The sequence below is a fragment of the Gekko japonicus genome, unplaced genomic scaffold, assembly GCF_001447785.1.
Source record: "Gekko japonicus isolate JY-2015 unplaced genomic scaffold, Gekko_japonicus_V1.1 scaffold212, whole genome shotgun sequence".
Taxonomy (NCBI): Eukaryota; Metazoa; Chordata; class Lepidosauria; order Squamata; family Gekkonidae; genus Gekko; species Gekko japonicus.
In genome coordinates, this window is record NW_015161953.1 from 1,523,278 (window position 1) to 1,539,043 (window position 15,766).

The following is a 15,766-nucleotide window of genomic DNA, read 5'->3' on the forward strand; positions in this document are numbered from 1 at the left end:
TTTTCAAATCTGCCACTATTGCAAGTAAATCGCCCAATACTTGTTTTAGATTCTATCCTTTTGTCTCAGAAACCCCTTGGAATCTCAGGATAAAGCTTGTTTTTTCCATTTGTAGTTGCAAAAGCTGGGATTCATCAGTAATTCTTCTCTTTTCCAACTCCTGTACACATTTTTTCACCTTTTTAGATTTGGCATTAACTTCCTTCAGTGTTTCTGCTGTTTGCTCTGTTAATTTCTTAGTCTCACTCTTTGTTCTGCAGCAAAGTTCTGGTTCAAATTAACCAGTTGCTGATTGATGTTTGTCATCTGGTCCAGCAGAGAGCGCAATGATTCAGCTAATAGCTGTGAAAGCTCATTGGTAGCTTTCAGTCTTGGGCTTCTACTTCCCGAAGGAGGTTTAAGCTACAATGGTTTCTCTTTCTTGCATCTCTGCCTTGCCATTTTTTGAGGATTGTTTACTTTTAGAAAAAATTGCCAAAGTCTCTGTTTTTCACCCAAACACTTTTTTGTGTTTCTTAAATCAGTTGTATGGCTTTTACATCCAGCACCCTCTTTTTAAAATGTTCTGTTTGGCTTTTGCGTCTGGGAGTTCCCCCCCCCATGCTTGCTTAAATCAGAGGGGCTTTCTCAGCAAAGATCGGTGTTCTGCTTTCAACTCAACTCACAGTTCATCGTTGGTCTCCAGACCCACTTAAGGTATGTGTATCTCGCCCGATCTTTACGCACTTGTCCCGGTCAGCGACTCTTAAGCCATTTGGCCGCACAGCGGTAGGACCTTTGGGGCGGAGGGAAGCCTCAATTCCCCGGCATCGATCCGGTTGAAGAGGCAATCCCTCAAAAGCCCCCTGGCTAGGAGGGGGGGTAGCGGACAATCCCCCCCCAGCCACTGGCATTCAGATCGTGACCCTGGGAGCACCCCAGGGTCGCGTCCACCATTGTACCGCCAAAAACCAGAAGTCCGGAAGGATGGCATTTAAATAATTAGCCATTGTTTTTGAAGACTTAAGAATCGAATTACACACATACATGCAAACCTTGCACACTGCAACTAGTTTTTCAGAAATCAAGAAAGAATAAAGGTGACCTTTTTCCAACTGTGCAATTCACTGTGGCATGCAATCTGGCAAATTTCTAATATCTGACGAGTGGTAAGAAGACGTTTACTGCAATCCTGTTAACCCACATTTCTAATGCAGAGTAGATGTGGAATAAAGAGACTTTTCATTAAATTTAAGGACGTTGCAAATGAACAGTTTACCAAGTCATTACAGGTACATTCTGTACTAAATTGCTATATAGTAAGTGAGCAATGTATAATCCAATGATGCATATATGGAGTTGTATATGCAACCGTATATGCAATCCTGTATAGGAATGGTCCTGAATGAAAAGACTAGTAAGTACCAAGATAATTTTATTATTTTAATTGAAGACAACATGAACTACTTTTTGGGAGGATGGGGTTGTATCAAAGAAAACTTGTAATATTGTAGAGATATAATTATCTACTCTTTTATTCTGGTGGTAATATATAAGCGATTTCCTTCTTGTATGGGTCTAGTATGAAATAATTCACTTAATATTAGTCTTGTATAAAGAAGTTTGAAGAAAAAGTATTTTCATATTAATCCCATGCTGATTAAGCCATTAAATAGCAGCTCAAAGGTATTTGAGATATATTGTATTCCACCGATTACTTGGCAAAATAAAAATGTACTGATGCATATTCTGCCCTCCTGCTCACCCAGTTGTGCAGAAGTTTTATGGAGATTAACTTTCTTACATTGGGTCTTTAACAGTAAAGAGAGTTTTCATGTGGCTGACAGAAAAAGAAAAATAATAAACTGTCAGTAATTTGAAAAGAAGTCTCGTGTTTCCAAGATGGTATTCATTATATTTTGGGTAAAACTGCTTGCATGAGTCAGTTTACGAAAGCAGGTGGTTAAAAGATTTCCCCCTTCCACACTTCCTATTCTATCTGCCCTGTACAAATTGAAGTAACAAAAATGATTAGAAAATATTTCTTGGATGTTCCTTAATGTAGTTTCCATTGCACTTGAAAAATCAAAAATGTTGTTAACACCAAGGGGCAATAGCAATCTGAGGTGCAAGCTAAGGAAATGTCAGCTTTGAACTTTTTTGACTAAAGGAAGTGTGTTTAAAGCTATAGAGATCTGCCAGAAAAAGAGTTTGTGTAGGTCCACAAGCACAGTGTGCAAGTAAGGCTAGTATCAGTTTATGGATGGACATAGTTATAGTATAGGTATAGCTGATGAATATATTAAATGTGTTTTCTTTGTGACCAAACTCAAAAGGCTTTTCAGATTTATCTTTAACTGTGCTATCAATATCTACTAAAATTAATGAACATTGGCCATTTCTATTATATTCATAAGCCTTTGTTCCCTGTCAAGGCTAAAAGTGAAGAATCCCTTGGTTTATATAATTCCAAATGGTAAATAATACCTTTTAACATATTGGAAACATTTTGGGGGATAAAGGAAGGGGAGAAAAACCACTTTATTGCATTTTTATCCTGCCCTTTATCAAAGAGGCTAAAGGCAGTGGATGTGGTTTTTACCTTTCCATTTTTTTACTCTCATAGAAACCTATGAGGCAGGTTAGGCTGACAGCGAGTGTGACTCGCTAATGGTCACCCACCAAGTTTCATGGAAGAATATGGATTTGAAACTTGATCTCTCCAGTCCTAGTACCAAGATTCATGATGAAATCCTAAGCAGAGTTGCACCTCTCTAAATCCTCTGCACTTAGAAGGGTGTAACTGTTTATAGGTTGCCAAGCCTGGCAACCAGTGGGCATGTCAAGGCAGGGACACAGTGGAGGGGCAGTGGAACAAACATGATGCCGTCATTACCAGGAAAAGCACAGAAGTGACAGCAGAAGTTCTGAGAATTGCCAGAAACTCTATGGTAAAGCCATTAGAGTTTCCAGTGATTTCTGTAGCTACTGCTGTCACTTCCAGGTTTTCTCTGAAAGTAATGTCATCATGGTCATGATAATGGGGGCTTGTCAAATTTCAGCAACCTGAATATATCCTGCTTGGATTAAAACATTTTTATTTGTCCCTAAACCCCATCTCTCTCTCTTTCTCTCTCCCCCCCCCTGCTAAAATCCCCATGATCCACTGCTCCCTCAGTCCTACTGGCACAGATCTCTTATCCCTGGGTGCCAGAGAATACTTCTGCTACCCCCAGTGGCTGTCATTCCACTCGGTGACCTCTAATTCCAGTCACAGAGCACAGATTGTATTGCTAGGGACCATCTAGCCAGTTTGGTGTAGTGGTTAAGTGTGCGGACTCTAATCTGGGAGAACCGGGTTTGATTCCCCACTCCTCCACTTGCACCTGCTGATGTGACCTTGGGTCAGTCACAAGCTCTGGCACAGCTGTTCCTGAAAGAGCAGTATCTGTCAGAGTTCTCTCAGCCCCACCCACCTCACAGGGTGTCTGTTGTGGGGAGGGGAAGGGAAAGGAGTTTGTAAGCCGCTCTGAGACTCCAAGTGAAGGGCGGGGTATAAATCCAATCTCCTCCTCTCTTCTTCTCCTTCTTCTTCGGAGTGTCCAGTCGACACACAGTTTCCCCCTCAGCATTCTAGCATTCTCTCCTATTGGATGTTGCTATGGCTCAGCACAGTGACAGTGGATTGGGGCATGACTTGAAGAAGGGCAGGACAGCCACCTGTCAGTAACAGCATCTATCCATACAAAGGACTCATGGACCCCCCTGAAGTAGCCTTGTGGGCTATCAGAAAACTTTGGATCCCTGTATGAGAAACAATGGTTTAATTTTTTGGTGTACATCATCACACTACAATGCCAGACTATGAAGTGTACTATTTTCAGGTTACTGGTCTCATCAGACAGCAAATTCAAAGCCACTGCTTTAACGTATCATCATCTCCACAAGTTTCAGGCCGGGAGGCTTTGTCTCACATGCTTTAAATTGGCTGTATAATCTGTAATTGGCTGTATGCATAATGTATAATGGCCTCATGTGATCTAAAATGTGGGATATTTCTCCTGCATACCTTAATGGAGCTCCTGCTTTCTTGCTTTCCTCCTTCCTTTTTTAGTTTTTACTGAAATGTGTTGTCTTTGTTTCTCTGAGTAATCTCTTTCTGTTTGTTTTCTTGATTTTATTGGCAATTAAGTATAGTGACAAATCTTTCTGTTTGAAAAGATGTTTGTTGAATTCTCAACAACACAGAACAGTTCACCGTTTAACTATACAAATGTGTTTAGCATATAGGCATCTTTTAAATATTCTTAAAGAACAAAGTCTGTGAAATAGACTGCTTAGAACTTTTCAGCCAGATACATGACCCAGCAGGTCTTTCATTTTCTTGAATTTGTAGTAACCTTTTCATTCCTCCTTGCAAAATGTAACTTGTGGGAATCTCTGAAGCCTTGTGCAAATCAGCACATGGTCAAACATAGTAATGGGCAAACTTCCCTAAACTTGAGTTAGAATTGACTTGGTATTTACAAGATCCTTGGAGGCCTCTCAGAAAAATCTTCCCTTGCAGTTCATAAGGTTGTCAGAGTTTCATATCGCAGAATTGTTGTCAGCTGAAGAAACAACAGGCATCACAGGCAATATGCTCTGTTCAAGATCAGGAATGCAGTTCACAAGAGCAAGGATGGCTAGCCACAGAAATTTGTCGCTTGAGTCAAATGGGAAGCAAACAACTTGTTGCACCAAAGCCTAACATCCAATTGATTTCTTTTGTCCTTATTTGCTAGTTACTTCTCCCTTGCTGCAGAATGGTTGATCTTAAAGGGATAGATTCCTGACTTGCTGGCTAGCACTCTTAACACCTTTCTAGGAGCTCTTTCAGGGTGTGTTGTCTCATCTCTTGAGCAATGACCAGGAAGTCCAGGGTTTTGGAGGTGCTAGACTGTCAGCAGGACCAGGTACTGTAATATAATTTCCTGGAGCCCAGGCTTGTGTAGCTCAAGAGTCCTTCTACTGAGGGATTTGGGCTTAGTGACATAGGGCCCAGGACCACTAAAACTCATACTGTTGGTCCTTCATTTGACAATGTAGCTTAGGATGGGAACTGTGACAAGTTTTAGTGCTTTAGTGATGGGTATTGTTTGACTGTGAGCTGCCTTAAGCAGGTCTGGAGAGGGGGCATACAAATTTTATGAACAAATAAATGATGAAACCCTCTGTAAGCCCTCCTAGTTCATGTGAATATAGATAAAGCAATACTTGAACTGTAACCAGTGTCAAGTCTCTGCCCTCCCAATGACAGACAAAAATAGGGGGGGAATCACTTTGTGTAGTACACTATTTGATGAAAGGCTTTCTTTCCTTGAATAATCTTTTGCACACAAGCCTACAGAACAGCTTGGTAAGCCTGAATGCTGTTTTGTAAAAATGTGAAGAATCTTGTTTTGTGTTCTGGGAAATAACACTTGATTTATTCAAGCACTAGCAGCTGGACAACTTTATATTCCTAACCAGGGTAATTATAAACCTCGGCAATTTCACTTGTCAGAAGAGATGGGACTGCTCATGGGGGGGGGATGAAATTCTATTTGAGCATCTAAGCCTAATGTATAGCTACAGGGTCAGCTGATATAGTCTTTAAATTATAGCTGTTTGCAAAGATGGCTTCAGAAAATGGGTATGTTAAGAGTTTGGGTGCTTATTTATTCATTAAGATATTTTTCATTGACTCTCTCAGCTGGAGAGAATAAAGCCCACACCATACAATAAAAACAATTCAAAATAATCTTTCAGTGCACTAAAATGCACTAAAAATAAGCAACCACATTGGTGATAATCTAATCATCTAACAACAAGAAACCTATAATTCAGTTTAAAAATAGCAGTAAATACTTAAAAACTAATTTTTATAATCACTTCAGTGTATCATTGTATCATTGATGTTAAGTGAACCAACATTTGCAGTCTCACACAGAAATACTGTACATATCACATCTTCATTCAATGCCTAATGAGATGAAATAATTCAGTGCCACCAGGTGTAGTGATAGCTAATCTTAGATGGATGTCCCAACGCGTTATCCAGATTTATAAAGGATGGTTCTCTTCAGCTGTTAACCATGATAGATAAATAGATAGATAAAAATATGTTCACAGGCCCATATATCTGTGAACACCAGGGCTATTTTTGGGCAGGAATACACAGGAACGGAGTTCCGGCTGGCTCCTGAGTTGGCCACGCCCAGCAGGAACTCATTAGCATAATAGTCTACACCTAACAGCAGAAACTCATTAGGATTGGCTACATTAGGGGTGTGTGGCCTAACATGCAAAGAAGTTCCTGCTACAAAAAAAAGCCCAGGGTTTTGACAACAAAGTAAACAGAATAAGAAGCAAAAGGTGGGTGTGGCTGGATGACCACACTTCTGGTAACATGTGGTGTGTGGCCTAATATGCTAATGAGCTATGCTATCAGGGGTGTGGCCTAATATGCTAATACATTTCTGCTGTTGGGTGTGGCCTTTTATGCTAATGAGTTCCTGCTGGGCTTTTTCTACAAAAAACTGAACACCAAATGCTATGGACAAACAACCGTGAAAGCCTTTGTGCTATCCTTGTGAGATTCCACACATGTCTTACTGCCTGCTGTTGGAACAGTCAAAGATCTACTTATGTTCTAATGCACCAGCCAAACCTTACCTACCCCATATATATGCTGAAAATATTTTTCTTTACAAATCAAGTTCCTACTTGCCTCCTCCCCACTCAAATTAATTTTCCACATAGATTCCTCAAAAATGTACTTCCTTTTCTATTAATTGACCACTCAGATATTTATTTCTCTCACAGAACCCTTTCCCTTCCCCAAATGAACAAAAGTACATTCCTATTCCCCCCCCCACTCAGGGTTTAGGGTTTGGGCATAAGGCTGTGAATGAGCTCCAAGGTGGTGGAAAGAAGAAACTATAGCAATGGTGAATGCCAAACACTTGCCCCAACACTGGAAAAGATCTGTCCAATCCACTTTCCATCAGCATTACCCACTTTTCCCACAAAAGTGGTAGGATTCAGACTAAGTTATGTATGCATCATAAAATAAAATAGCAAGCAGCTGTTTTCCAATCAGCCGCCACTCATGTCGGATTAGCCACCTTTCTTCTGTCCTTTCTCCTCTTCTGGTAAGAACAGTGCAGGTGCCTGTTTGGTGCTCCAGCCTACCACTCCAATAAAAATCTATCCACATTCACTGGGGAGGAGGGGAGGGTTGGCCCTTGTTGGTGCTTCAGAATACTGTGAGCACAGAATCAGGAGTCATTTTAGAGAATTCAGCATTATTGTTATAACATGCTGGGATATTTCTGAAATAAATTTAGGTATTTTCAAACTGTATAGCCTTCCCCATAATTCAATTAACACTTGACAGTAAATGACTAAAGTCATGTAAAGCATGTGTGACAGGATTAGCACCAGTCCCTGGAACATTGCAAATTTACACAGCACATAATTTGTAATACGTTTTTTGCTGAAACACAAATGATATTGTTGCATTAGGTCAATTACATGGTGTTGTGGATATCACACACACAACTCTTGACAGAAAAGAATACTGTGATGAAGCAGTGCTCTAATTGAAGGAGGCAGAAGGAAATGTTATACTCGTTAGTACTATGACCATTGTTGCTGTTACTAATCAGCCATCCTCAAATGTCTTGTTTCCAGAATTACTTAGTACAGAGATATACACAGGACAGTTGTGCTTTGGATTAATTACAGTTTGAGAAAGAGGCACAGGGCTACTTCTAAGGAGACAAGGAAGTTAAAAGGTATTATAGGTTCTTCAGAAACTATAGGAAGTTACCTGCTACAAAATAAGGCTTGCCATTGGCTTGAATTGACCTGATTTCCTTAAAATGCAAAATCCCGATAAAAGTAAAGTGAGTGAAGTGTAAATTTCGAAGATCAATCTTTAGTGAGCTCTAAGAGGAAGAAATTGAAAGCAGAAACAAGGCAAGCACAGACAATGAGTTAATCATTAATTGCTACTTCTTTGAGAAATGCAAGAACTGATCTAAACCTTTCCCAAGTGAATACTGCCCATTAATCATACACACACAAACACACAAACACACACAAAATACTAGACAGAGAAGGCAAAAGTACCTGGTCTGTGTAGTTTCTGTAGGGGACATATCCCCCAGGCTGGAGTATTTCTCAACAGATTAGAATTGTGCTAATGTCTGTAGCAGAGCCAAAAGCCAAACAAAAGAAGCCTGGTGCTTATTATCCAGAGGTTTGAAGGGCTAACAGCACCCGGGTAATTATGCAGGATACTCATTAGTGCTGAACAAGCACTAATCAAAAATTTAATCTACCATATCATTTGTCAATTTGATTAGTTGTTTGTGGTAATCGGCTTCAGAAATCAAATGCAACAGAAAATCAGAGTTTATGTTATCTTTATAAACGAAAGTTTTTCTTCAAGTCTGACCGAGTGCTAGGGGTTATAAAATACACATTTGGTCAAAACCAACATAACAAGGAAAGGCCATACATATTTTATTGATGCATAGCTATGTCCCTTGAGAAAAAAGACTTTTGTAGTGCATCTTTTCTTTATAATACAAGAAAGAAAGCCTGTTCCTGTTGTTGCTGTGGCATACGAAAAATATTTAACCAGTGTTAATGGGCTTTTCAATAATAAAGTGATGTCCCGCCACCAATTTATTGTGAACTTATTTCACTCTCTATTAATATTGTCACCTATCACCTTGTTTAATGTAGGCATTTAAAATAACAATGTTATTTTAGATCACAGTTTTTATTGATACCATTGCTGTAAAAATTAATTCTAAGCTATTATTTTTCTCCCAGATTGATTCCATTGCTGGTAAAACTGTCGTAAACTGTTTTTTATTGGAATGTCATAAGGTGCTTTCAATTGCATTACTCATGTATGTTCGTAATTGCTTATGTTACTTAATCTAAGTAAGAGCAACGGAATGGAACTGTGTGCTCCTTATAGCTACTTGCAGTGGGGAATGAAGATGCCCTGCCTGTTTGCTCCCAAACATTTTAAAACCAGAAGTTCAACTTGGTAATTGTGTTAAAACGCCTCATCTCTTTCACTTCTGGAGCCTGACAGCTCCAAATAGGCAGCACCAGTTGTGTTCTAAATCAGGAAGTTTCTTTTATCTCTTCTGATCGACCCCAGATACATCCCCATTATTTGTACAGAGGTCTTAACAGTCACTCCAACATCCCTCAGGTTTGTTCTACAATGATCAGAAAAAAAGACTGTAGTTTATAGCACTGATGTCACTTGTTTGCAACAAAGGAGAAAAACATTTCTCACCAATTGTTGAGAGTCATGCCTGATCTATGTATGTGATAGTATGAGTTGGTGGAAACCTGAGGTGTTAGAATAGACTTTACTACATTAGGCTGTTGGTGGTGGATTCTGTTTTGAAAGCTGCCCTATATAAAAAATTTCCTGTAAATAAATGGTGTATCTGAGAGTAAGGTATTTGTGCAGCATATGCCTTGCAAGAAATGTCTGTCTGACTGTCTGTCTGTCTGTCTGTCTGTCTATGGAGGAAGACTATGAATTTTTGATCCTTCACATATAGTTTGAATGGTTCCATCTGGCTCTTAATTTCCACGTCGTTTTGCTCCATGTGTAGATCAGGTTTCGGTCTCATCTTTTTCAGTGGCACTCACTATGTGTATTTAGGATTGGTGTGATGTAGTGGGTAGAGTATTGGACTAGGGGATGTGTTTTCAAATCCCCTTTCTGCCATAAAGTTCAATGGATGACCTTGAGATGACCTTTGTGAGCCTACCCTACCTCACAATGTTGTTGCAAGGATAAAATGGAAGGGGAAATAGAGCTCCTGAAAAGCAGAATGGGATAAGCATGATGTAAGAGATTATAGTTTTAGGCTTTCAAAATTAGCAATTGTATATTCAAGATAAAATTCAAGATGAATGAAATATTTTTATGAACCTGCTGATGCTAACAGAGGAAGGGAGAGGTAACCATTATCCATTTATGTATTTAGTCATTTATTCATTTATCTAGGATATTTTTATGCAGCCTCTTCAAAGACCTGCTCTGTCATGTCACAATATTAAAAACAAGCCATTGGATATAAACAGCATAAAAATTATCCATAGAACAGAAAAATACCATTAAAAAGCTAATACAATACCCCTCCCCATTAAAAGCCTGGGTAAATTGATGTGTTTTGGCCTGGCACCTTAGAGAAAGTAAATAGCAAGCATCAAGGGGGAGGGTATTCCTAAAACGATGCTTGTGTACATCTCTACACGCTGCATAGTCAATATGCAAAATATGTTCAATATTCTCTCTCCATCTAATGCTTCAATATATCCTGGTATCACAAAGCAAATGCACATGTTCTTTTAAGGTACTTATTTATTTTGGTGTAGTGGTTAGGAGCGCAGACTCTAATCTGGAAGAACTGGGTTTGATTCCCCACTCCTCTACATGCAGCTGCTTGGTGACCTTGGGGAAGCCACAGTTCTCTCAAGAGCAGTTCTCTCAGAGCTCTCTCAGCCTCACTTACCTCACAGGGTGTCTGTTGTGGGGAGAGGAAGGGAAGGAGATTGTAAACCGCTCTGAGACTCTGAATGAAGGGCAGGGTATAAATCCTCCTCTTCCTCCTCCTTCATTTCCTTTCCCTGTGATTTAACAGCCTACAAGCCATATGACAGAGTATTTTATAAGTAATGTGCAGCTGCATAGACAAATATGGCTTAATCACATGTACGCTTTTTCATCTTGCTTGATAGTAAAAGCTTTAGTTTCTGTTGTTCAGAAATGTTCTTTAGATGGTCAGTCCAGGGAGTAATAGATTGGTTGTGAGGTGAATTATAATGGAGGCAGCTAAAAAAGGATATGGGCAGTTGAGCCTTATAATAAGTACAAAAACATTTCTCAGAGAGGGATTCTTTTGAAACGGCCCTTCATTTCAGTAGAAGGTAATGCATTGCACCTAAGTAACATGAAAAAGCAGTGATATTTTGGGGCTGTTAATTAAAAGAAATATTTAGACAATGCAAACATTTTCTGATAAGATAAATGGAAGCAGATAGGGGCGCATTTCTGATCAGCTTTGAGTTTTAGCATAGCCCAATCTTTTTTAAATAATTGGTTTTGTACAATTAACAAGGATTGTTTCAGTGAATCCTTGGAATTTAGGCTCAGGTTTAATATAGCAAGCTTTGAGTCAATTGGGCTAAGACAAGTTCCCAACCAAGAATCAGCTGTTACTAGTTGCAGTAAAGATGGTAGAACATTAGACTCATGGAGTAATCATTTGAACTTGATAGCATGGTACTATGCTATTGTTAAAATATGAGGGAATCCGAGTTCTAGCCACACCACGGCAAGGATACACTGGGAGGAAGAGAAAGGATCTTACAGAAGAAGGTTTGCTGGAGCTTATCAAGAGGATGCAGTGGTTCGCTGGGCCAGATTGGGGAAGCATAGAGCAATTTGTAAACTTCCAAAGGGAAGAATGATGGCCTTATATAATTTTAACAGAAGTGGGATACATTGGCCACCTTTGGTATAAAAGAATTTCTTGAGAGTAGTTAATGTCATTTGGTTCTTTCTTATGACAGAGTTTATATGGGAGTTCCAGGATAAGTCATATTAAAAACAATACCTAGATATTTAAACTCTCTAACTTCTTCAATAGTTTCTCCATAAATTTGCCAGGGATGGTCCTTCAAATGCTTTGATTTAGAGAATCTCAGAATCTTTGTTTTGGCAAAATTAATTGTTAACAACTCACGATTGCAAAAGACACAGAAATCATTAATGAGTTTCTTCAAGCCAATCGAGGTTCAGCTGAGAAGAACTAAATCACTGGCATATAGAAGCACTGGTAGAAGTTGCTTTGCTAAATATGGTACATGAGTATTATTTTGCAGATATGGGAAGAAATTATATATATGTAAAAATAACTGTGGAGCTACAGCACATCCTTGCTGTACACCTTTTTCAATTCTTATTGATCTCAGAGATGAATTCACATAGAACATTCCCAGTATATAAATTCTCAATCACTGCCAATAGCAGTTTAGGAATAGAGGTGGAGTTCAAGTTTTCCTATAGACGAGTGTGGGATACAGAATCAAAAGCTGCTTGAAGGTCAACAGAGGCAGCAAATATAGATTCTCCATTGGTTTTAATGTATTTATTGATGAGAGTCGATAGGAACAAACAGTATTGTATGCATTTACATCCTTTCCAAAAGCCAAACTGCTCTTGCCAAATTATGTTGTATTCTTTCAGCAAATCTTTTAATTTATTTGTTAAAAAATCAGCATATATTTTGTTCAATAGAGCAGGTAGATTAATTAGCCTGTAATTGGAGGGATCTCTTATAAATAGGGGTAACTAATGCCAACTTCCAGCTTTTAAGGTACTGTGTTTGCTTGAAAGGAAGGCAAGTCTGAATACAAGTTGATCCCCTTAAAAATGTTTGACACACACAAAAAAATTACTGGACATAAAAAGTTATAAACAGAACAAGATGAAAACCAATCTCCCTAGTCTTGCACTGGCATAAATACTTGCTGACAATGAAAGTGATGTACTGCCAGTTTTAGACGGGCAAAAAATCCTACTACCTGACCACTGAAAGCAGAGAAGAAGGAGTAGGAGGAGTAGGAGTTGGTTTTTGTACCCCTCCCTTCACTACCCGAAGAAGAAGTAAGCCCACTCTGGTTTACAATGGCCTTTCCCTTCCTCTCCCCACAACAAACACCCTGTGAGGTAGGTGGGGCTGAGAGAGTTCCCTTGAGAACTGCCTTTGAGAGAACAGCTCTGGAAGAACTTATGAGTGACCCAAGGTCACACCAGCAGCTGCTTGTGGAAGAGCAGGAATCAAACCTATGCCACCTATGACGGACCCATCACTCCTCCACTGCAAGATAGATTTGCCCACCAAAAAGTTTGTTCCCTGCTGTGACTGAGCAGCCCCAAATAGTGTGTTAATATTTGTGTTTTTGATAGTCTGTTTGTCCCACCCTGTCACATGGAATATAATTTGGCTTTCAGCCCAGCCCAGGAACTTGATGGGGAAAACAGGAACTCTTTTGTTTTACCCTTTGAAATGACACTTAAAAGGGAATACCATCTCTCCTTATATATAATTGTGAAGTGGGGTGGCACTTTCTGAACATTCCACACACTCCTAAATCAGTTGGCTCCATGTTGTGTCACTCAGAAGCTGTCCCTATCCACTGGCTGCGTTGCCTGAGTCCCGCCTCCAACATTCCAAACAGTTTGTTGTTCCTCTCCCCCCCATAGCCAGTCAGAACACAGAGATCGTTTGCGTATGCAACCTGATTGGCCTTTGCCTCTAACATTCTAAACAGTTTGCTGTTGGGAGTCATGGAATGTGTCCTGAGGTAAAATACATATTCCAATCTTCCCTTAAATGGTCATGGAGTTGCCAATCTCCCTGTGGGGCCTGGAGATCTCCCAGAAATCTCCGTGTTCCCCAGCCACAGCACATCATTTCCACTACAGAAAATTTCCCATCTATTACAACTAATCTCCAGATGACCAAGATCAGTTCTCCTGGAGACAATGGCTGCTTTGGGCAGTGGACCCTATGACATTATACCCTGCTGAAGTCCCTCCCCACCCCAAACCCTGCCCTCCACAGGCTCTACCCCTCAAATCTACAGGTATTTCTCAACCCAGAGTTGGCAACCTTGTAATTGGCTATGGAACCACTTTCCAGACCCTTGGAACCCAGGAAATATGGCATAGGAGGAGGTGCTTTTCTACCTTCGCTGACACTGCATAGCCTCAAATTAACATAAGCCAGCCCCCAGGTGGCAGCTGGAAATCTCCAGCTTTAAAACTGATGTCCAGACGACCAAGATCAGTTCTCCTGGGGACAATGGCTGCTTTGGTCAGTGGACTCTGGCATTATACCCTGCTGTGGTCCCTCCCCATTCTTTCCCTCCCCAGGCTCTACCCCTCAAATTTATAGGTATTTCCCAACCCAGAGTTGGCTATGGAACCGCTTTCCAGACCCTTGGAATCCAGAAAACGTGGCATAGGAGGAGGTGCTTTTCTACCTTAGCTGCCACTGCATAACCTCAAGTTAATATAAGCCAACCTCCAGGCGCCACCTGGAGATCTCCAGCGATTACAACTGATGTCCAGATGACCAAGATTATTAGAATTTGACAGGTTCAGTAAAAAGGAATCTATACATAGGAATGAGTGTCGTTAATACCATATGATTCTTTAAATATTTTTAAATCAACAGTGAATCCTACTGTCATGTACAAAAAATAGTGTGTAGGGTTGCCAGCTCCAAATTGGGAAATTCGTAGAGATATGAGGCTGGGGTTTGGGGAGGGACTTTGTAGGATATGCCATAGAAGCCAATATCCAAATCAGCTATTTTCTCCAGGGCAACTGATCTCTGTTGTCTGCAGATCTTTTGTAATTCCATGAAATCTCCAGGCCCCACCGGTGGTTGGCAACCCTGTGCTTATTTTCACATATAAAACACTGATACAAAAAGTTCGCTTCCAAAGAGTGAAACAGATCATTGTAAAGAAAGCCTTACCTTCATAGTCTCTTGAGTTATATGCTCAGACACTTTGTTTGATTTTGTTCGCTTCTGGGAATATTCTTCAATTGGTTATTTCCTAAACATATTGGTTGGAGTCAAGCTCCTGCAAATAGAGCAAGGATACAGAAACTGTTTTGGAGCCTTCCTTTTCCCCATCAGTCCCCTTCTTGCCCAAAAGTTACTTCCAAGTACCAGATTACATGATATACTTGGCCACTAGTTGGGTTGAGATTCCCCCAACCCTGTACTTTTTCCAAGCTGAAATAGCTCTGGAATTCCCCCCTGTATACTAACGTAAGGACAAATATCCCATAAAAATCTACATGTATTTTCATTAGGACAGAGGTAAGTGATAGCTGGCTGAATTTGTTGGGCACTCATGGCTCAGAATTTTTCTGTAAAGAAAACAAAAATGACATATTTATATAAAAATCTTCCATACATATAAAATATTCATACTTCCAAATACTTAATTTGAAAGACACCAGCCAGGAGTCTACAATTTTAGTCTAAATTCATCCTCAGATAAATTGGAAAGAATTTCTTTGTTTGTTCACCTTACTATTTTGAGCTGGTAGTTTTATTTCTGTCTTCATTTATTGATATTTATAATTTACATGCCTTCTAAAGCTTCATTCTGATTGTTTCTGTGTTGCATATTCTATAAATTTCACTGTCAAAGTAATAGAAATCTCAATGTGTGTTTCTCTTGTTTTTTGTTTAAATAGTACTCTCAACAACAACAACATTACTCGCATCCCTCTGACCAGCTTCAACCATATGCCAAAGATCAGGACCTTGTGAGTACTCCACACTGAAACTCTCCACAGATTGAATCAAAAGATAATGCATTCTAGTCTTCTTTCTCTTTCGCTTCATTTATGTGGTGTGGGGAAAATCTCAGTTAAAAGTGGGGTTGTATGGATGGAAAACACCAGAAGCTGCCGCAGTGCATGTAGCTAGGGCCAAGTTTCACTCAGTATGTCTAGCTGCAAGAGGAGTCTAGCTCCATGCAGAATTAGTTATCTTAGGGCTAACTCACATGTCACAAAGGCCATGTGGCTGAGGTGTGGTCACCAGGAGGACTTTGGATCCAAGGTGTGCTTGGAGTATCATGCTTGATTAAGACCACAGCATGAAGAAGAAGGGGCTTAAGCCTC

At 39.9% G+C, this 15,766-nt stretch overlaps 1 protein-coding gene across 1 annotated transcript in view; it reads left to right on the forward strand.

The window, feature by feature from the left end:
- The window catches only part of SLIT3 (slit guidance ligand 3), a gene marked incomplete at its 3' end in the record, with an annotated part of 512,561 nt that overhangs the window by 473,523 nt on the left and 23,272 nt on the right, over positions 1-15,766 (forward strand). The window contains exon 7 of the mRNA XM_015429462.1: positions 15,335-15,406. Coding sequence (XP_015284948.1) covers positions 15,335-15,406 — 72 coding nt within the window. The remainder of the gene's footprint in view (positions 1-15,334; positions 15,407-15,766) is intronic.